Raw genomic sequence first — 23,005 nt, forward strand, 5'->3', positions numbered from 1 at the left:
AAGTTGTCTCAACATTAATAAAACGCATTTTTAACATTTTATTAATTTTCGATTTTGTTTTAAACAAGCGTTGGTAAATTCTAATATGATAGATGTTCTTGGATTCCCTAACCAATATGTCCATGTACTGGAGCGGCCAATGATGAAAAAGTCGCTTAGTTAATAATTTTAAATTACCTAAATACCTCATGGAATTTTAAGGTCCTAAATTGTCTATAGACTATTCAGCTTTAAAAAAATGTTTGCCATAAATATCAAATGTGGCACAATTGATGTTAAAAATAGCCTTGACTGACGTTACCAAATTTGCATCGAATACCCCACTGCTGAATCGGTAGAAAAATTTCATAAAAAACCTGTTCTAAAAAATAACTAGTGAACGAAATTGGTAGATACAGTTATTCGTGAACTACATACGATATAAGGGAATTTCCAAATAGTCCTATATGTGAAGCAAAAAGCGTCTGAAAATGGTTGAAAATAACACTGAAAAATTATCGTTTTTCACCTAGCATTATTTGCATGTGCAGTATATGTGTATTTTTAAGGCGCAACAGTGAAGCCGCCTTAAAATACTTCAATCGACAAATTCCCAATTAAATAGATATTTGGCTAAATATTTGCTTTTTATCGAGATTTCTAGTCCGAGTTTTTTTCACAGATTTACCGACATTGTTGTGGTTTCCTGTTTCATCATTTCAGCGAAGGTCATTTGTAGTCATTTTCAAGCAAATTTCTTGATCATTTTATAATTTCCGAAGCCTTGTGATTAGTTAATGTTGTTTGGTATTGGTGTTTATTCGTTTTAGTTAATTTAACTGGGAAAGTGAATATCATTGTTGGGTTTGTTTGGTTTGGTTTTTATTTAATCAAATGGACAATTAAACAGTCTCTTTAAAACTGGTCCCACCAAATGCCCCAAAAAAAGGAGAGCTGAGGTTGGTGTTAACAAATGCAGTATCTACTATTCAGTTAATGAAGAATTTAAGATCAGTATCATGTTCTTCAGCTGAAAAGGAAACATCAGGTATAAATGCTGATTATGGCACCCTCAACGGAGTTGGGGTGACATATTGTTATTCTACGTTTCTTTTTTTCTTATTATTTTTTTTCTTCCACTTTTTTTTGTCCAGCTTATATCTTGGAATTTTATGAACCAATGGTAATGTAACTTAACCATAATGTTGACCAGCATGTGCAGATTTGCAATCGGGGTATGACACTTTCAAGATGGCCGCAGTTACCATGGAAACGGAACAAATGTGAAAAATTACAGTTTTTCGTTTTGGTGAACTGTTTGGATATGCTTTAAGTCAGAATCATTATATTTTAATACAATGTAGGTGCCCACTATATACAGGTGTTGGATGATTTTGACACTCATTGGAACTAATATGTTGCCATGGAAACTACACCAAAAATTTCAAAATTCTCAAAATGTTCCAAACTTCAGGAAACTTCATAGTAAGGATGAGCAACATTGGAAGATGTGGAATTTGGCGTTGGAATTTCCAAAATATCTCTTGTTACCATGGAAACAATGCTAAAAGGTCAAAACTTTGAATTTTCACAGAACATTCCAGAACATCAATGTTAAATTTATTCTAGAGACATTAAATGGTATATGATTATGGAGGGAAAAAATTGCGGGTGTTTGACTTTGGAACATTCAAAATGGCCGCCGTTACCATGGAAACAGCAATATATGAAAAATTTCAAAATGCTTTAAATTTCATGAAACTTATAACAAATGTTGCTAGCTTATGTAGACTTGACTTTTGAGTTTGGAATTTTCAAAATGGCCGCCGTTACCATGGAAACAGCAAATTGTCCAAAATTTCAAAATGCTTCAAACTTAATGAAACTTTGCAAAAATGTTACTAGACATCTGTAGATGCACTATTTGACTTTGGAATTTTCAAAATGGCTGCCGCTCACCTGGCAATGGGGGAAGGGTGCCATCCGTTATTGCTAGCAATTACAAATCTAGTTTATCTTATTCTTTGGTTCCTGAAAATATTGATTACAATACATTATTTTTTGCATTATTTGCAAAAAATGTCTCATAAATGGGTGAAAAAATTGCATACAATTTCATCTGCTGAAAGGTTCGTCAATCGTAGAGATGCTGCTGTTAGAGCATGCGAAGTTGAAATGATAAATCGAATAGAGCAAGATAATTTTATCAATAATGCAGTGTATCACGCAGAATGTGTAACCACATACTTTGCATATAGACCAAAATCCACTAATAAATAACATTATAAAATAGGACAAAATTGAAATTAAAAATATCTAAAATTTTATCATGGGCCAGAGCTATCAAAATTTGGGTAAATGATACAGAGCTACATAGATTTCTACTGAAAATATTGCTAGCCTAGCTGTAATCTGACTAGATCTATTTAGCAGCTAGGCTAGCTACACATTAAGTAGTCAAAAGTCTGTGTACATCTATGTAGCTGCTGCAATATTGAAACGTAACCCAGGATGAGGCTCTTTAGGAACTATGGTAGAAGATCATGACCTCCATTTACAGTGTTGCAATTTTGCTCAATTGTTTTGTTTTTTTTGTGATCGTATAATGGTATCACACTGATATCATCCATGTCAGAAAAATCACTTGGTTTCTGGACAATAACTTTAGTTTAAGTGAATGGATCTCTATGAAATTTAAATACAAGGTTTGAAACCACAAAAGGAAGGTTGGGGTTGATTGTGAGGGTTATGGTCCCAATGGTTTAGGAATAAGCTCAAAAGGGGTAAACAAAAATCAAGTTTACAGACAATAACTTGTGTGTTAGTGTATGGATCTTTCTGAAGTTCCATATTACAAAGGGAAGGCTGAGATTGAATTTTGGGTGAAATTGCCACTCAGGAATTAGGGCCCAAAAACAAACATGAAGAGGAACTTTTCTAACAAGGTACCATACCTAAAACGAAAAGCTGGGATTGAGTGTGTGGGGAATTACTAAAAGGAGGGTAAAATAACAATAGGTGTGTGGGGGTGGGGGTATATTTTTTCATATTTTTTGTTTTCTTAAAATTTTCCATTTATCATTGATTTATATTATTTATTTGTATATTAAAGCAAAATACTGAAATGGCAGGAGATGATTTGTAAATTATTAGATAAAAGTATTGTGCAATACCAGGAAATTTTCAATTGCAGAGTATTGCACTACAGCACAGTATTGCACATGAGCATGACATCCACTTTTATCTTGTGTCAGAAACCTATATTATGTCAAAAGTTTGATCACAATTCAAAATTCAGACAGTATCGAGCTTGAATATTGTGTCCAAACTTGCACCAACTGTTCAGGCGTCGACAACTGCAGGCATATCAGGCTGTGCTTAGCTAAGCATTTTATTTTAAAATTGACAAAAAAAAGCAGTAGATTGTGATGGGGGCAGCCCCATTATTCCGACACCCCTTTAGTGTGACACCCAATAGTCTGTCACGGAATAATTGAACAATATTTTAAATAAATAGTCTTTATTTCAAGAGGATAACTCAATTACTTTAAATAATAATCTTTATTTGCCATATAAGTAACATTATACTTGTGACATAAACAAAAGTAACAACAACAATAAAATAACTGAGTTGAACACACACATATCTATATATATACAAGTAAACCTAACTAAGAGTCCCCTGTCCTCAGCTCTAAAGACTGTTTCATAAAGGAACCTGTTTTTTCACTTGGTCTATATTAGAAGGATTTAGTACGATTACTAGTTTTTGTGTATCAGATAGATTTGGAAACATAGGATTATCTATCGCCATGTCATTAAAAAGTTTTATACGTAAAACGTTATTAATTTGACAGTGGAGGAGAAAGTGATTTTCATCTTCTAAGGTTTTACAAGTTGGACATGTTCTATTGTCTCGAGGTATTTTAAGATATCTGCCCTTCTCAATGAGCAAATTATGGTCACTAATTCTAATTTTTGTAAATAAACGTCTAGTTTCAATGATCTTCCTGAGAGTCTAAAAACTACATATTCATAAATTACTTACAATATTATAATTTTGCTTATTGTCCAGTAGCAGTTATTACATGCATGTTAATGACAAGAACAATTTAACAATAGACAATCTAAGTTGTGCGTTTTCGGACTCGAATCTTATTTTACGCATTTCTTAGACCAGAATATTCAACTTGTGCATTATTCAGAACGGTAATTATTTTGCACATTTCGCGGACCAGAATAATAGCATATATGTGCATTGTTCACACCAGAAATCGGTATTGTGTATATATGGACCAGAATTTTCGTTGTGCATATGCATTCACAATTGACTTTTTCGTCCTATTTCAATAAGATCAGAAACACACAAAAAATATGCATATTTTTTTTAAAGTCTCTTTTATAATAATTCACACGAGATTAAGCCTCTCTATATAAAAAAAAAAGATGAGGTATGATAGTCGGTTTAGAGCTTGTTGTATATCTATACAGTCACATGTACAACTACGTTCGGTTGAAGATTGTAAACAACTCTTCTTTTATTTCGTATTTGAATGTTCCAAAATCAACCAAATTCGTACATGTGTACATATGTATTTACGTGAAGATTCAGTTTGTGTATTGATCTCAATTCTTTCCATAAAAAAATTGCATAATTTTTGTTTCATTTTAAGTACCGATTAGTTGCTGTCGCATGAACGAAATGTTTCATTGAAAATTTGGTCACTTCTTAAATTTCAAAAATAAAAAAACGGGAATCAATATAATCAGATTTCCCACTAAATACGTCACTATAATTTTGGCAACGTTAGCTATGGGCCAGATATTTTTGTGTAAACATTCGACGGGAGAATCATGTTATGAAATTCAGGATTATTTTTGTGACGATCCTGTTTATAGATATAACAGGTAAGTTCAATAAATGACAAAATTGATCCAGTAACAAGAACGTGAAACAATAGAGTTGTGGGGTTCGAGTCTCGTTGGAGACGAAGATAATTTTATAAGAAGAATCATGATCTCCGTTACACTATTATGTGGGGTTCATTTATCTAAGTACTAATTTTACAATAAATACGTCTTTAATGCAATAGTTTGCTTTTTATCCCCCATTCGTTTGTTCGTCCGTCCGTTCGTCCGTCCCATTTCAGGTTAAATATTTTGGTCGAGGTACGTTTTGATGAAGTTGACTTGAAACTTAGTATACATTTTCCCTATGATATGATCTTTTTTATTTTAATGCCAGATTAGAGATCCCCTCCCCCCCCCATTTTTACGGGCCACTGAACACAAAAAATGATAGTGCGGATGGGGCATCCGTGTTCTAGGGACACATTCTTGTTTTCAGAAGTGTTTTATACCTCCATTTTCCGTACTTTAATAAGCAATGAAAAAACATAGGGCTCTTCACGGTTAGTTCGGCCATATTGAATAGGGGCAGATTTTCATACTATACTGGAGGTAAAAATGGTGTGAAAAATACGGGAAAACATCATGAAAACAGCAGTTGCTTGGAAACACACATAGGATTTTCCATACTTACATACTATTTCCACCTCTTTCTAAAAAATCTGCCCCTATCTAATATGGCCGAACTAACCGTGAAGAGTCCTATTGCAGTCGTGTCATTTTTCTTTTCTTGTAGCGCAGTATTCTTTATATATAAAAGATGAAACCGTTTCAACAGAAAACAAGAGGGTTATCCAAAGTCATACGACCGACCAGTTATACATACAGAATACAACACCAATAATCTCCAGTGAACGCGATTCTGTTTTACAAAGACCCGAGACGTTGCCGAGTACAAACATTTCCAGGAAAAAGCGTCGACGTCGGCGGTACGATTATGAAGACTCACATGACTGGAATTACGATTTGGATGATTTAGATTACGACGAAAATAACGTGAGTAGTAATACTGCCTAATAGTGATTCTAGGCTGGTTCCCTCCGTGTAATACTAGTAGCTATTCAGCTTGCCTCCGAACTACACATGTATTGAAAGTTTGTCAAAAAACAGCCGGGTAGTATGCTGAGGCATGCTTCTTGTCTTACATTGTTCTGTCGGTCTATTGGAATAGAGAAGTAATTCATAGAAATATAATATTGTTAAAGTGTTTCGTATGGTCTTGGTTATTTTCAAGATTTGTTACGTGTACAACAGGTGTCCTGGAAATCAAAAGGAAATGAAAAAAAAAACGAAATCAAAATCAAAATCATGCCCAAAATCTGGCGTTAAGGTGGTACCCAACACTTTAACAAAATTAATTTTGCTCGTTTAATTTTCTTAGTCGTTGATTTAGATTCATTTATATACACATGCCACTTATGTCAAATTCAAAAGGGGAAATAATTATCATATACTAGTCTCGGTATCTTTTCGGTTAAAATTAGCCGGCGCATCTTGAGGACTGAATGAGCAGTTTGAAGAAAAAGAAATTGTCGGTTTATTGTACGTTTGAGGAGATAGTCACACAAGATAAACAGTGTTCGGGGAGAAAACTTTTACAACGACTTTTTCACTTTGATAGAGCCAAATTTTAAATTTTAAATCTAAGTTTTAACTGTTCGATACTTTTCTCCATTGGCTAGAGGTATAGGGGGAGGGTTGAGATCTCATAAACATGTTTAAACCCGCCACATTTTTGCGCCTGTCCCAAGTCAGGAGCCTCTGGCCTTTGTTAGTCTTGTATCATTTTAATTTTAGTTTCTTGTGTACAATTTGGAAATTAGTATGGCGTTCATTATCACTGAACTAGTATATATTTGTTTAGGGGCCAGCTGAAGGACGCCTCAGGGTGCGGGAATTTCTCGCTACATTGAAGACCTGTTGGTGACCTTCTGCTGTTGTTTTTTCTATGGTCGGGTTGTTGTCTCTTTGACACATTCCCCATCTCCATTCTCAATTTTACGATAGATAAGCGAAATGTTGCAAAACAAAAATTACACACAAGAAACATATTTGGCGGATACATTTCTTTTTATATAAATTAGAACAGAAACAACGGGAAACGTTGAAAAACATAATAAATAAATTTAACACACACTTACACAGGAATAAAAAGAATAGGTGTTATACTTGTCTTGTAAGATTCCAATACTCCCCTATACTTCTAGACAATGTGGAATAAAATACAGTGGCGGATCCAGAGGTGGGGTTCCGGGGGTGCGCAACCCCCCTTTATTTTTGCCGATCAATGCATTTGTATCGGGACATATGTTTTGCACCCCCCCCCCTTTTGCCCTGGGTTAGCACCCCCCCCCCCCCCCTTTCGAAAATTCCTGCATCCGCCCCTGAAAATATCACAGCTACAAGCACTCAGTTTTGATAAGCACCACAGTTATTTATAATTATTTACTTGTATATTTCATTTCAGAAAGAAGCAATGATATCTGTCATAACGAAGAACTGGAAGACACTGCTGTTCAAAGCTTTTGTTTGTTTATGCTTTTTCTGCTTCATAGTTTGCTGTTGTTACGTGTGTTGTAAGAACATGTGCCGGACCATCTGTGCCTTCTGTGGTCTGTTCTTTTCTAACTGTTTCAACATATGTAGATTATGTGGATGTATTAAGGACGATCCAGGTACGTATTTCTTAAGTTATGTGGGCGTATCAGGGGACGACCCAGGTACGTATTTCTTAAGTTGTGTGGGCGTATCAGGGACGATCCAGGTACGTATTTCTTAAGTTATGTCAACATATCAGGGACGATCCTGATACGTATTTTTCAAGTTGTGTGGGCGTATAAGGGATGAGTCAAGTACGTATTTCTGAAGTTATTCGGGCATATCAGGGGACCATCCAGGTACGTTTTTCTTAAGTTATTTGGACGTATCAGGGACGATACAGGTACGTAGTTCTTAAGTTATGTGGATGTATCAAAGGTACGATACAGGTCCGTATTTCTTAAGTTATGTGGACGTATCAGGGGACGATCCAGGTACGTATTTCTTAAGTTATATGGACGTATTAGTGAACGACTCAGGTACGTATTTCTTAAGTTATGTGGACGTATCAAAGACGACCCAGGTACAGAGTTCTTAAGTTATGTGGGGCGTATCGGGGGGCGATCAAGGTATGATTTTTTTAAATTATGTGGACGTATTAGTGAACGACTCGGGTACGTATTTCTTAAGTTATGTGGACGTATCAAAGACGACCCAGGTACAGAGTTCTTAAGTTATGTGGGGCGTATCGGGGGCAATCAATGTATTGTTTTCTTAAGTTATGCGGATGTATCGTGGACGATCTATGTATTCTATAGCTACCCATTTTAATATAAATATGGTAAACAATATGTATAGATGTAGACGTTCTTAACAATATCTGTGGACGTTCTAAACAATATATGTAGACTTTCTAAACAATATATGTAGACGTTCCAAACAATATCTGTAGACGGTCTAAACAATATCTGTAGAATTCTAAACAATATATGTAGACGTTCTAAACAATATATGTAGACGTTCCGAACAATACATGTAACCGTAGATGTTCTAAAAAATATATGTAGACTAGGTAGTGCGTTTTAATCTTTTCATTATCTTCAGAAATCATGTTATTTTTAGCTTACAACCAGATGAAGTTTATATGCAAAGCTATGGGAATGGAACTTGACTATAAGACCTACCAGAACATGAAGCAAAGTCTTGAAGAGACAATTATAGAACAGGGCTCTGATCCGAACAACCTAGCAAAGATAGCGGGCTAAATACAACAAGAATAGTAATCCATTAAAGTTGCACGGAATCCATAGAAAAATTATAGGTTGACGCAGAGAGTTATATTCGATCCACACGAAAAATATGTATACATTAGTAAATAAAATCAATAAAAATAAAATAAAAATAGGATGAAGCCAGCTATAGGAATGACAGCAAGAAACTGCAAAAAACATGAGCTGTAGAGATTAGACTATTATTATGACGAAAGATTATGTTATGAGGTTTCCTGCAATAAAACTATTTCATCTCTACCTATTGCAAAATCGAAAAGAATGGTTTTGTATGGTTAAAACAAATAAATTGATTTGTTAAATTATTATTTGTGCATAATTCCACAATAGCATTTGTAAGTTCTCCTCTTAACACGCACCATGTTGTAATCAGGAAACAGATCGGTAGGAACGATGTCAGAATTATGTGTCCGGGCAGGGACCCTACGGGGCGCCGAATGGGACTTGAACTTTGAAGTAAATTTTGTCTACACAAAAATAAACACAAAATTGAATTTTATCATTTTGTGTAGACAAAATTGACTTTTGTGACAAAAATGACTTTTGAAACACAAAATTGACTTTTGTGTTAAATTTCCACTTCTGTTTAACAAAACTCAATTTTGTCTACACAAAAATAAACACAAAATTGAATTTTGTGACAAAATCTCAGTTTTGTATGCAAATTAGTTCACAGAATCCAAACTTAACTAATTTGCATACAAAATTGACTTTTGTCGCCCAATTTTCAAATTAGGTAACAAAAGTAAAGTCTGTGTTACAAAAATGATTTTTTTCATGACAAAAGTAACTTTTGTCTACTGAAAGATAATTTTGTATGACAAAATTTAAATTTGTAGTATGCTACAAATTTTGTTAAACTGTACTCATTTTTGTTGAACAAAACTCACTTTTGTCCGTACAAAATTGAATTTCGAGTACAAAACCATAAGAGTCCCATTCGGCGCCCCGTAGACCCAGGATGATATGTTTTCATGTGGACTGTGGAGCAAGATTCGCTTACCCTTTCCGCCGTATTTTGGTAGGAACCGTGTTGCAAGTCAGGAACATGACAGTTGTTATCGTTTGATGTGCTTGGACTTTTGATTTTGCCTTTTGATTTTTGATTTTCCTTTTTGAATTTTCCTCGGAGTTCAGTATTTTTGTGTTTTTACTTTTTGCTTTGTCGTGAGTTTTCTATGTTGTGTTCTGTCTAATGTTGATCTTGTTTGTTTTTGTCATGGCATTGTACGTTTGGATATATGGGTTTGAATATTCATTTTGTATCTTTTGCCTCTCCTTTACAATTTCCCATCCTGCTTTGTATGAGATAGTTGCCACTGAGCATACATACCAAATCATCACTATCGTCGTCATCATCATCATTATCATCGTCGTCGTCGTCATCATTTACATCATCATTATTATAATCGTCATAGATATTTATCTGATAGAGTGGCAGAATTAGGGGTAGGTAACTTTATATATTAAAAGACCTTTGAATTGACAAAAGAAAAAGGGTAACACAAGCTACTTTACGAACGCAAGATCTACAGTGAAAAGGGGGATAAATTCTTTGAAGTACTGTTAATTTCGAACATTTAGCTTGCATTCATTATTGCAATTGTTTAAAAATGGATAGAAATGCGAGACGAATTATTGCAATTTCAGGAAATGTTGCATGTTATACATTTATTTCCCGTGCCTGATGGAGATATGCAGATTTGTTCACTGACACGTGGGAGAGTCTCAACCAATAAATATTGATTACACTACCAATATGTATAAACAAAGGTACAAACAAAATATACTTGTAGCCGTTGTGAAGATATACCACCAAAATAGTCAACAAACCAAAACAACTAACAAAACCAAGATGCCAGCCTACCAAAATGGCGTCCTCCACCTGTTCCTAACACACTGCAGTAAATATTCAAACGCTCACCAAACGCCTTCGGGTCGATCGTGCGAGGGCTGTATTAATAGCCATTCAATGTCGTTAAAAACTTCCATTTGATGAACTTTTATCACTTTTGTTTTTAAGTTACCAATAACCTGATGTGTCATTTTGGTTATAATGGTAAAAATTAAACTAACCGATCAATCTCTGTTCGTGAAATATCATATTTCAGGAGTTTCACATTCAAAACAGTGCTAATAAAGTTTAACTCAATTTATTTAATCTCATGGTATATATTCTAATTTATGCATTGATAAATGGCAAAGTTTAATATTTCAATTAATAGTTTGATGCTTCGGATGAATAGTGCATTTAGGCAATATTATATGAGGGTTTACCGAATAGCAAATTCTGGGTAAAACAAGTTTTGAAAAAGGGCGAAACCATAAATATTGGCGCAACAAAATTATAAAGAATAGGGAAAAGTAATATAAAAAAAATAGAGAATAATGGGGTGCTGACTTATAAAGAAAAGAGAACAATTGTTAAAAAAATATATAAGGTATGAAGAAAGAGTTGTCGAAAATATTAGAGAATAAAAACTTAAGGACCGCATTCAAATCCTCGTATATGGTTCTTAGTCCACATCATTTTTCGACAATTTCTTTCACGAACTTCATATTGTGTGTACTTTTTAATACCACGGTCTACAGCGGTGACCAACAAAGTTACATGAATGATAGACGAGTATTCTTTAGAATTTTTCAAGAAATGTCGTATACTAGGATTTTCAAATATCACATAATTATTTCTAGAAAGTAAAACATTCGGCACAAAATATCACAATTTTTTTTTCTAGAAATGTCAATATACATCACAAAATATCACAGAATTTATGCCATGGCTTTGATTCTTTCATGTTTCCTTTCAATGCTTTAGACGTTCCTCTCTGAAATATAGAACAACATTATGATGAAAGTGTACTTCTTATTATTGCTTCAGATGTAATAACATTAATGTACGAATTTTACTGGATTAGATGCGCTTTCGACTATTTATGTCTCTTCAGTGATGCCCGAGGCCATACTATATGTAAGCACCAACCTTATAAAAACATTAAAGAGCTTATAAAAGAAAGCAGGTCACATTAGAAATGTTAGGGCTTGTTCAAACCCTACCCAATGGCCAAGACAATAGGTTCATAATTAGGCATTTTTAAAAAAGAAAATGCAAATAGAAAAGTGACAGATGTTTTCTTAGCCTTTCAAGCGTATCTGATTAAAAAAAATCAAATCAGGACAATATATATATCTTTATTCTCAATAAACCATATTACATAGGTGTAGAGAAGACAAATGAATTATGTACAATATTTACAAGGAGACAGAACAAACAAAATAGTTGCTAATACAATATATGAAGTCCATATCAGCCAGGAGCACATACACCTGTGTTAAGGGCATACGATACAGTTTTGAACCTGTATTTACAAGTTGCTGAAAATTTGCATATAGGCTATTTTTTACCTGATTAAATCAAATATGTAATAAAAAAATATACCTTCATGTGCTACTTTTTGAGTAAAATGAGGTCGAAATTTTGTCTATTTGCTCAAAATTCAGATTTGTGTCTGTATTTTCTTTTTCGAAAGAAAGACATAACTTTTTTGTTTTAAAAGATAAACACAAATTGTTTTTTGTTAAATAATCGGTAATTTCTGTATTTTATAAGTATCATTAAAAATTATGGAATTTTTATTCCGAAATAACTCTATATTTATCAAATGTTTATGAATAGAGGAAAAAACGTCATTTTTTGCTGCATGTTTATCAAAATTAAAAAAATTGCGCTATTTACAGTTTTATAAAATTTGGGTCACATAATCTCCTTGCAAAATGAAACAAATTGCTGTTTTAAAAAATAGGGGTCCATGCACTCGTTTTCAAATTAAATCAGTTTGAATGATAAAAATCAGTCGAAAAATGCATCTTTTCCCGATATGTCATAGTTTGACGTCGCGAAAATTACATTTTACGTTAGCAACGTCATTACCTTCCCTGTAACTGTATCGTATGCCCTTAATAATCTTTATGAATTTACATAGTTTAATCAATTCTGATTTGTTTTTTGAAGACATAATCTGATTGTATTTGACAATATTTGCATTTTTTAAATAATAATTTGACAGACAATGTTTCCTGTTTTCTTCAAAGTATTTACATTCTAATATATAATGCATTTCATCACCAATATCATTTTTATTACATAGAAGACAAATTCTATTGTTTCTAGCTATATTGTTCCATCTACCCTGTTCAATAGGGAGCTTGTGATTTTGTGGTCCTAAATCTACACAAATCAATAGACAATTTGTTCCCAAGAATTTCAAAATAACCTTCTTTTCCAAAAAAATCTTTAAACAATAAAAGGTTTTGAGTAGGCAGCTATTTTCTGGGTAGGTAGGGTTGGGGCAAACACACATATTTTTTATATGTGGCCCAAAGTATAGCCAACCCCAGAAAAAGGAATCAGAGTTATCCATGGGGGAGATATATTTCTGAATTTAAATTTATTTCGAAATCTTATAAGAACAGATTTAAAAGAAGAACAGCCGTATCTCGATAAATAGTCAAAAAATAACATAAGGACCTAAGAGCTACGGTTCCGCAGCTACTGTATCGTACGCCCTTAAGCTTCTCAATGGTCAAAATATTTTTTTTTTGTCAAACTGCTATATAACCAGTGTATTTTTACTGATTAAACGGTTGGTTCATTTTTTTTGAAATTTCAATATTTTTGTCAAAGGTTCAAAGTACATACTTTGTCAAAATTTTAAGAAAATTAAACGAGCCAAATTAATTTTAGTTCAGGTGTTGGGTACCACCAATACGCCAGACACGCGTTTTAAAGCGACAGCAAAAATTGAACGTATTTTGATGGCAATCTGAACAGTATGCTATAATCTGCTGTAGAACACGATAGCAAAAATTGAACGTACATGTATTTTGATGGCAATCTTAACAGTATGCTAAAATCTGCTGTGGAACACGATAGCAAAAAATTGAACGTATTTTGAAGGCAATCTTAACAGTATGCTAAAATCTGCTGTAGAACACGGTAGCAAAAATTAAACTTATTTTGATGGCAATCTTAACAGTATGCTAAAATCTGCTGTAGAACACGATAGCAAAAATTGAACGTATTTTGATGGCAATCTTAACAGTGGACTTAAATCTGCTGTGGAACACGATATAAAAAATTAAACTTATTTTGATGGCAATCTTAACAGTATGCTATAATCTGCTGTGGAACACGATAGCAAAAATTGAACGGATATTTGATGGCAATCTTAACAGTGGACTTAAATCTGCTAAAGAACACGATAGCAAAAATCGATCTTTTTTAATGACAATTAAAGCAGGAGGCTCAAATCTGCTATAGTACACGATTTTTATTGTCAATATCATGAAAACAGATCACATTTCACGGTAGCAAACTCATGTGTTTTAATGACAACCAGCAACACACATGAATATTGTATTGTCCAGAGTCATAGCCGGCTGTATCGTCCTACATAAGCAATTATAACTTTAATAATCTTTAACAAAATTGCAAAAAAGGTAAAGTGGCTTTTGCTTTGAATACTTACCAGTTCTATAAGTTTTTCCACCACTGATTTAAATGTCAGATCTATGTTTATATCAGCCTTAGCACTGACTTCCTTGTACATACTTATGTTGTTGGCAGCTGCTGTCTATAAAGTAAAGCACAGTTGGTATATACCATGTAAAAATATATATAAAGAAGTAGTATCCAATCTATTAGGCATAGCAACGGTGTACTGGGTATTGTTAAATTATTTTTCTGTTCTTTATTGGATCCATCATTTCAGTTTCTATCATATCACTGTTTGTGCTCATTGAGAATTAGATTTCATTGCGGGTTTATCTGTGCTTTTTTTATTCCACTTTTTGTTTGAATATTTTCTTTTTTGTTTTGATTTTTATCTATAAAAAAAAATATGACTTGCACATCTTCAATATTTGTCCAGAATCACCAAAAACTACTTTCTTAACCTACATGTATGTAAAGAATGTTGTAAATTTTACTTTGATATAAACTTGCGCAGAAAAGGTTGAAACCTAACCCCTAAACAAAAAAGGATTATTATAAACGCATTTTGTCTGCTGGTGGACTTTCAGTCCCCGAGGGTTTCATTAGCTCAGTAGTCAGTACTTCGGTACTGACATGTTTTATAACAAACATATCTATAAATTGTCCATTTATAAATTTTGAAATCATACAATAACTAAGGTTTCAACTCCCTCAGGCAAAGTTGACCTTAGATGAATTTGGCTATTTGTTTTAGATATTTTTGTAATATAGCTCTTCAACTATTTCGGTACTTATACATCCCTCGTATTTCAAATGTTTGGCTTTGAGCGTTCCTGGTGAAGGTAAATCCAGAAAAGCGCTTCGGAAGCATGAAATTATTAAACGTCTTGCTTTCAATTTTGTAAGAGTTATTGATATATAAATGAGCCGTTGACTCATGAACTTTACACAGAAGATGTTTGGACTTTTATCGGTGAGTGAGTAAATCTGACTCAATTTACAAATCAATGACCTCCAAAATCATCATATTATAAAATTACTTATTTCGCTAGTAATAACGCGATCATTCTATCGTTCTTAACCAATGTCGATATAAACACATGTTTATACTGTAACATACCTTTCTAAGTTGATTTTTTATATAGCGTTTAATTTCTTGAACACATGTTTAGACTATAACATACCGTTCTAAGTTGATTTTTTACGGTATGTTAAATTTTAAAAACACATGTTTAGACTTTACATACCCTTTAAAGTTGATGTTGTGTTACAGAACGTTAAATTTCTTAAACACATGCTTAGACTAGATAGATAGATAGATCTTTATTCTCATTAACTAAATAACATAGTTACAGAGATGATAATATATACAATACAACATATTTTGCATGTGTGAAATATACATAAATAAATGTAGTTTAACCAGGAGGACAGACTTTCACTGATATAAAGTTTGTAAATCTACACAATTTTTCTAGTAAGACAATATTGACTGTAGTGAATACATTTTTAAATTTAAGAATATTAACATTTGTACAACAATAGTGTGGTAAATATTTATATCGTTCTTTTTTGAAAAAAGGACAACACATTACATAATGGAATTCATCACCGATGTCAGCAGATTCACAAAGGTGGCATAGCCTCTCGGGTCTTTGAACATTTTGCCACCTCCCTGTCTCCACTGGCAAACGGTGATTGCCACATCTAAATTTACATAGTTTCAGTGCATTTTTTAACGATAAAACTGAAATATAATTTTCAAATTTGAGTTCTGTTTTGAATAATTTATAACATAAACCTTTTGATGATTGATTTACATTTGCAAACCATTCTTGTTTAAACTGATCTTTTAACTTTTGTTCAATACTTAATACAATCCATTTTTTTTTAGATACAATCTTGATTTTGCCAAATGTTTGACATACCACAATTATCAAAAATACTTTTGATAAATAACAACCATTTGTTTTCAATTCCATACTTATTATAATTAATATATATCAACTTATATAACATTGACGAAATCTTGTTATCAAGTGTGTTATCAAGAAGGTTGCACCAAAATTTTATCATCTGTAATTTAACGTATAAAGAAATCGGATATCTTCCCAATTCCCCCGTAAACCATAAAATTTGGAGTCGATCTTTTTAACCGTAAAACATGCTTACAAAAACTCAAATGTACTCTTTCTAAAATGTCAAGATTTTCGTATCCCCAGATTTCGGCCCCATATAAGAGTATAGGTAAAACAGCTTTGTCAAACATATCGAGCTGGCATTCTATAGATAGATGGTTTGATCTACACTTCTTAATAACACAATACATAGCTCTAGTAGCTTGATCTCTAAGATATTTTCTAGTTGCAAAAAAAGATGCAGTTCTAGAGAATATAACACCAAGGTATTTATAGTTTTTAACAATTTCTATCTCTTCGTTATTAATATAAAATTTCAAATTATTCTGTGGTTTACCTTTTGAAAATATCACTACCTTTGTCTTGTTAACATTAATTTTAAGTTTCCAGTTTTCACAATATTGAGAAAAACTATTTAAAAGTAATTGCAAATCTGTGCTTGACTCAGCGAGTAAAATCGAGTCGTCAGCATACAATAAGACAAATATCTTAAAATAAATATCCAGTTCATCTTCTATATCAGATGTAATTGAATGTATACCTTTTAAATCACTATTTTTTAAAAATTCATGAAGATCATTTAAGTATAAAGAAAATAATAAAGGAGAAAGATTTTCCCCTTGGCGGAGCCCAATATCACTAACAAACATGTCAGATGCTTCATTATTATGTACAACTCTTGATTTTACATCTTTATACAAATTTTCTACAATTCTGAGAAATTTACCAGTTATCTTATTTAAAACAAGCTTATACAGAAGCGAGTTTCTTTGAACAAAGTCGAAGGCTTTTTCAAAGTCAACGAATGCACAATGTAATTTTTTTCGTTTGACACATAGCAACTCAAAGAGTGCATACAATGAAAAAATATGATCGTTAGTAGATAGCCCTGTCGGAAGCCTGCTTGATTTTCGTTCAAGATATTAAGTTCATCAACAAATTCCCCCAATCTATCATTAAGAATAGATGTAAAAATTTTACCAAGGCATGACAATAAAGTAATAGGCCTATAATTTTTTGCGTCTAATTTACATCCTTTGTTCTTGAAAACTGGTATTATGTTTCCAATAAGCCAGGCCTCCGGCCGAATACCCGTATCAAAAATAAGATTAAACAAATTAACATATACATCAATCATACTGTCAAGAGAATTTGCAACATATTCATTGATTATTTTATCTTTACCTGGCGATTTGTTATTTTTCGCCTTTTTGATAGCTTTAATAATTTCGTCATGGGTAATTACACCATTCAGTGTCTCATTTACAAGATTTGAGTTCAAATCATTCCTGATGACAAACTTGTCTTCAAATTTGTTTTCATTCAATTCTTTAAAAAAATCAAATAAAGTTTCAATAGATATATTGCTTTTTTCTCTTTGTCTACCTTTGTTAAATAATTTCCAAAATTCCTTGGGATTTTTGGATTTTAATTTTTTCATATTATCACTTATTTCTCTATTATGCTTCCTGATGTTTTCGTCCATTAGACTTTTATAATAATATTCACAGTGTCGTAATCGTTCTTTAAATAAATTTGACCCATAATGTTTATACATTCTTTGTGCCTTTCTCAGTTCTTTCTTTGCCCTTTTACAATCAAAATTATACCATTGTTTATTATGCTTTTTATTACAGTTCAGCATATTTCTATTAAAATTTTGTGTACCAAATGTTGCTTTTGCAGAATCGATTAAAATATCAGTAATATTTGTAACTGCAATATTTATTTCATATTTTGTTACATTTTCTTGATTACTATAAATAGATAATTCATCTATAACATTTCTTATTTTGTCTTTATCTATGTTACTTTTGAAATCATTTACTTGCTCAAATTTCCATTTTCCAATTATAACACACCTTTCTAATTTGATTGTTTTATAGAACGTTTAATTTCTTAAACACATGTTTAAACTATAACCATGATTACATACCTTTCTAAGTTGATTTTCTTTTACAGAACGTTTAATTTCTTTAGGTTCGTCGTTGTCAGACGTCTGCAAAGAAGCAATATAATAACAAATGCTATAAAATCTTTATATTTCAAAATTTTAGTAAAATATCCAGTATCAGGTATAAGTACCTACAATTTTGTAATGAGGTTCTGGGTGGATGCTCCTTCACTTCTGTATTAATTAATGTTTAGGGACATTTTTCTATTCTATTGATAACTGAGAGCAGAATAAAAAAGGAAAAAACCAATTTTCCTCTTTTTTCACTCTAATTTCTGACAAGTGCAATTAGAGGCTAAATTTGGACCAGAACGTAATAAATTTATTCTATAACCCATGTATTTGTGAAAAAATCATGAAAAACAAAGACAATTCTGTTATATTAGACTGTATTTGTTACATTTCAAAATAAATTTATACTGAATTCTACACTTAGCTGTCCATTTTTAGTCAACTCTCTGTAAAGGATGCAACATAGAATAAATTTATTCTAAATACATGGTGCTTACTGTATATGATCATTTATAAAATAAATTTATTATATAGAGCCTTAATATCTATTATTAGTTCTAGAAAATCATAGAATACATTTATTCTACATTTAATGTGATTTATGATAAAATAAATTTATTTTGAAAGTAAAGTAATCTGTATGGTGAGGTTGAGACACACAATATAATTATTCTATGTTCAATGTGATTTTTGTCTTGTATAATAATATATAAAATAAATTTATTCTGAAAGTACAGTTATTATATTAAGGTGGAGACACAGAATAAACTTATTCTACATTCAATGTGGATTAAAAGTATTATGATATATAAAATAAATTTATTTTGATAGTACAGTAATTATGTTAAGGTTGAGACACAGAATAAATTTATTCTGGTTATAAAAATATATAAAATTTGTTTAGGAAAAAATACACTGATCTGTATGATTTGTTTAGGCTACATAGAATAATTTTATTTTAAACAAGCGGTGTTTTTGATAATATTTGATATGTTCACATAATTTTACCTTGAGAATACATTTAGGTCAGAAAAAAATGTGTTCCGATATAATTTTGTATCTTTCATGTCTATTTACATGTAAGATTCATAAAAATGTATTTTATTTGAAGTTGCGATGTGACTGTTTATAAACCCAACTTAAGACAATGCATATATCTGCTATCAACAATGCAAATGGACACTCCCTTGAAATATGAAAACATCAATTTCTTCAGCTGATTGTGTTATGTGGGACTGAATAGAAATACTGTGCAGCAATTTAAAAAAAAAAAAAAATATCAATATATAAATGTTAAATAAACAGATAAGAAATGGTAAAAGTTCAACAGGTTTTTCTTAAATTGAAAATATATCTGTTTTTTAAAACATGTCTCTCTCTGTAGATGCACGTGCTAAAAATTGTCTTTTTTCTTGCTTCTGGATAGGCCTGATCTGAAAGAAATAAACGACAAATTCAAAACAATTTCAAATATTTTTAGTAACCATACCAAAATTTATAATCTTTGATAAAGAAATTGTCTGTCTTTCTTTTAATCTTACTTATGATGTTCATTTTGCTTATATAATATTATTCACTCTCTTTATTGTAATTAATAATAGTCTTCCTCTGTGTTGAAGTCCGTACTTTGACCTATAATGATTTACTCTTATAAATTGTGACTTGGATGGAGAGTTGTCTCATTGGTACCTATACCACATCTTCTTATATCTATTGCCTCTGGATACAGCAAGATAAAGATGGCTATGCTATGCACTTGAACTGTAATTATTGAATTTTAATTTATATAATAAATGGATTAACTTACAGTAACTCATTAAACTTTTACAATTTAAAAGTCAACAATCTATCAAATTAAAACCTCATTATTACATACCTAATCTTCATCTTCAGAGACACTGAATAAGTCAGGACTGAATAACAATCTAGTCTTTTTTGCTGGTGTTTCATAACAGTTTTCTCACTCTACAAGAAATATTTAAAGTTTAAAATGCAGGAACACTTACTCTGTTATTGTTTTTCTTCAGGCATATTTCTTTATTTTTATCAGGATTTGCATGTATCATTCCCAACTTCCTGAATATGCATGTAATAGTTGCCATTGGACATTCAGCCAGTCATGATCAATCAATCAATCAATCATAGAGTCTTAAAACAGATGAGTGGTTCATGCCTAGGAGACAGCGAACTGAATACACAAATAACAATTAAAATCAGGTTTCATTAAGTCATAAACAAAACACAGGACTGGTGTTAACAATACTTTTACCTATCCCATTTAACATACCAGAAAACAAGTAAGACATGTTCCAAAAGGAACAGCAGCTTCCTCAGGTAAAAATGTGTGTAATGTACCCAACACATTCTCCCTTCAACAAAATATTCATTTTTCTCTCAAAACGTTAAAGATGCGCGTTCAGCACTCTGATACAAAAATATATTGAAATTTAGGTTCATGTACTATAGTCAACACTTTACATATTTTATTACCATTCGGGCATTCATTTGAGAAGAAAGATTCGACTGAGGTGTGTTTTTTCAGGGAGGTTCTTTTAGTTCGAAAAGGACATCTGTGGTCTACTAAAACAGTGCATAGTTATGAAAATTTGTCAACAGAAGGCATGAAAGGCTTATAATATCTATGTTAATATATAAATACATAAAATAAATACTTACAAACTTCTGTTGTCTATCCTGATATGTTCCTGGTGCCGTTTCAACCACGACAAATACAATACACATACGGACATTGAATCGTCGCTCCTAATCTTTGAATAACATTCGAAACAGACCTTTCCTCCATGTACTAACTCGAATAACTCAGCGCCCCCTATCCACTACTTTTCTCGAGGAAATGGTTCATGAAGTGGTCGAAGTGATCGTAATATAAAGACTGGATTATTCGGGTTATCTATGTACTGACAAATATATTAAGATAAAGTCAAATGAACACGCTGTGAATTTATTATGTAATTTCCGTCGTTTGTTTGTCATTATCTATCGTGCGAAATTTTACATTGGGATGTTTATAATTTATTAGGTTTATATGATCACGATGGCTACAGTATGTGGTCATTAAAATATGATATGGGTAATTAGCATATGATAACAAATCGTGTTTGAAGAAAGAATCGTAAGATTTTATATTACAATTATCTTTTTCGTTTAGTTCTTAAAATTAAAAATCATTTACGTTATTAAAAAAAATCGAAGTTTTGAATATACCAATATTTCTTTTTTTTGTATAGGAACATTTATTCCATAGAAAAACAAAAGAATATTGGGTATCGATCCGTGACACAAAATGAATATAATATTAAGCACATTATAAAACACGTACACAAAATAAGCAAAGGAACGCGCTTTAATTGCTCAAAGTCAACATGCAACAAAAAGGATCTCACCACACTGCAAATGTAAGACGACCACTAGCAACAGCCAGAGCGAAATAGTTTGCAAAAACAATTTGAATAGACTTCGTAAGATGTTACACCACCATTTTGGGCACGTTAAAAAAGGAAAGAAGTACGTATTTAAAACAAAGTAGTTCTTACGTATTTAAATCAAACTTTATTATATGCAGAATAATTTTTTGTAAGTTATATAGATATCAAATGAAAGGGTAAGGACTGCTGATCCTTGTAGAACACACAGATTTGACAGATGAATACAAATGATACAAATAGTGAACTAATTCTATAGAATTGAGGGCGTATATTGCCTGTTACTCAGATATGAAGTACCTAGTTTGGTGTATCCAAAGTTATAATATAATTAGTACAGTCTGATGTGTAAATAATGGTATACTTATCCCCCATATATATATTTGCATGCTGGTTTTTTTGTGTTGACGTCCGAAATACTGCACTGTAGACTTACAGTTAGGAGTTTTTTGCTTGTGAGAGAAACATGTTTAACCCCGCCACATTATTTATGTATGTGCCTGTCCCAAGTCAGGAGCCTGTAATTCAGTGGTTGTCGTTTGTTTGTGTGTTACATATTTTTCATTCATTTTTTTACATAAATAAGGCCGTTAGTTTTCTCGTTTGAATTGTTTTACATTTTCTTATCGGGGCCTATTACATGTATAGTTGACTGTGCGGTGTGGGCTTTGCTCATTGTTGAAGGACGTACAGTGACCTATAGTTGTTGATGTCTGTGTCATTTTGGTCTTTTGTAGATAGTTGTCTCAATGGCAATCATACCACATCTTCTTTTTTATATTAGCTTATTGTTCCTGCTGTCCGTAAAAAAAGAATGGCTTTTCCATGATATTATATGTTACATTGCTCCTACCAAACAAATAATGAAGGTTAGGAAAACATTCGTTTATATGTAATGAAAGCATTTGAAGACTAGTACGATTGAAGTTAGAATAATGTGTCTTGGCAGAGTGGCATGTCTTCTTACAAAGTTATTTGTATCTTCTGAAAAAACGCGTCAAAAATCTGACGCAGTTTGTCTAGTACAAAACGTGTAAATAACATAAAGCATGTTGTCATTCTGGGTGTATGTATGTAAAAGCTACCACTGGACATCAGACATCGTTATTATCGTCATCCTCATCATTCTTTATATAAATAATGACCGGAGTATCTTATGGTAAAAAGGGACATAAAAAAGTGGTTAAAACTTTGCTCCATCATGGTTATCAATCTAAATAAATATAGTTCTCTAATTTCGTTATCCTCTT

At 32.1% G+C, this 23,005-nt stretch overlaps 2 protein-coding genes and 1 long non-coding RNA gene across 4 annotated transcripts in view; 1 reads left to right on the forward strand and 2 right to left on the reverse strand.

The window, feature by feature from the left end:
• Positions 1 to 4,775: 4,775 nt before the first annotated feature.
• On the forward strand, positions 4,776 to 9,019 carry LOC139495996 (uncharacterized). Of its 2 annotated transcripts, none has more exons than XM_071284430.1 (4): positions 4,776 to 4,887; positions 5,624 to 5,883; positions 7,355 to 7,562; positions 8,548 to 9,019. In XM_071284430.1, exons 1-4 carry the CDS (start codon positions 4,839 to 4,841, stop codon positions 8,688 to 8,690), a joined length of 660 nt encoding a protein of 219 aa, XP_071140531.1. In that variant the 5' UTR covers positions 4,776 to 4,838; the 3' UTR covers positions 8,691 to 9,019. The 2 variants fall into 2 exon arrangements, 1 of the variants encoding a protein (XP_071140531.1); XR_011657522.1 differs by having other exon boundaries at positions 4,785 to 4,887; positions 5,629 to 5,883.
• A 1,832-nt stretch (positions 9,020 to 10,851) lies between these two features.
• LOC139495997 (uncharacterized) overlaps positions 10,852 to 23,005 on the reverse strand; it is a 32,351-nt gene continuing 20,197 nt past the window's right edge. Inside the window, exons 7-9 of the mRNA XM_071284431.1 lie at positions 18,283 to 18,345; positions 14,243 to 14,347; positions 10,852 to 11,542 (exon numbers count right to left, since the gene is read on the reverse strand). Of these exons, the coding sequence (XP_071140532.1) occupies positions 11,468 to 11,542; positions 14,243 to 14,347; positions 18,283 to 18,345 (243 nt within the window). The 3' untranslated portion in view covers positions 10,852 to 11,467. The remainder of the gene's footprint in view (positions 11,543 to 14,242; positions 14,348 to 18,282; positions 18,346 to 23,005) is intronic.
• Positions 19,614 to 21,168, reverse strand: LOC139494937 (uncharacterized). Its single transcript, XR_011657214.1, has 3 exons — positions 20,989 to 21,168; positions 20,189 to 20,277; positions 19,614 to 19,745 (listed from the first exon to the last, which is right to left on the reverse strand). It is a non-coding gene; the product is annotated as an uncharacterized lncRNA (long non-coding RNA).

This window comes from Mytilus edulis, chromosome 11 (genome assembly GCF_963676685.1).
Source record: "Mytilus edulis chromosome 11, xbMytEdul2.2, whole genome shotgun sequence".
Classification (NCBI taxonomy): Eukaryota; Metazoa; Mollusca; class Bivalvia; order Mytilida; family Mytilidae; genus Mytilus; species Mytilus edulis.

What these genes read in the sequence shown, in the direction of transcription:
- LOC139495996 (XM_071284430.1), top strand. Translation starts at nt 4,839, where the DNA reads ATGAAATTCAGGATTATTTTTGTGACGATCCTGTTTATAGATATAACA. An exon ending in TAGATTACGACGAAAATAAC is followed by an intron (nt 5,884 to 7,354) that starts GTGAGTAGTAAT and finishes ATTTCATTTCAG; the next exon opens with AAAGAAGCAATGATATCTGT. An exon ending in ATGTATTAAGGACGATCCAG is followed by an intron (nt 7,563 to 8,547) that starts GTACGTATTTCT and finishes TGTTATTTTTAG; the next exon opens with CTTACAACCAGATGAAGTTT.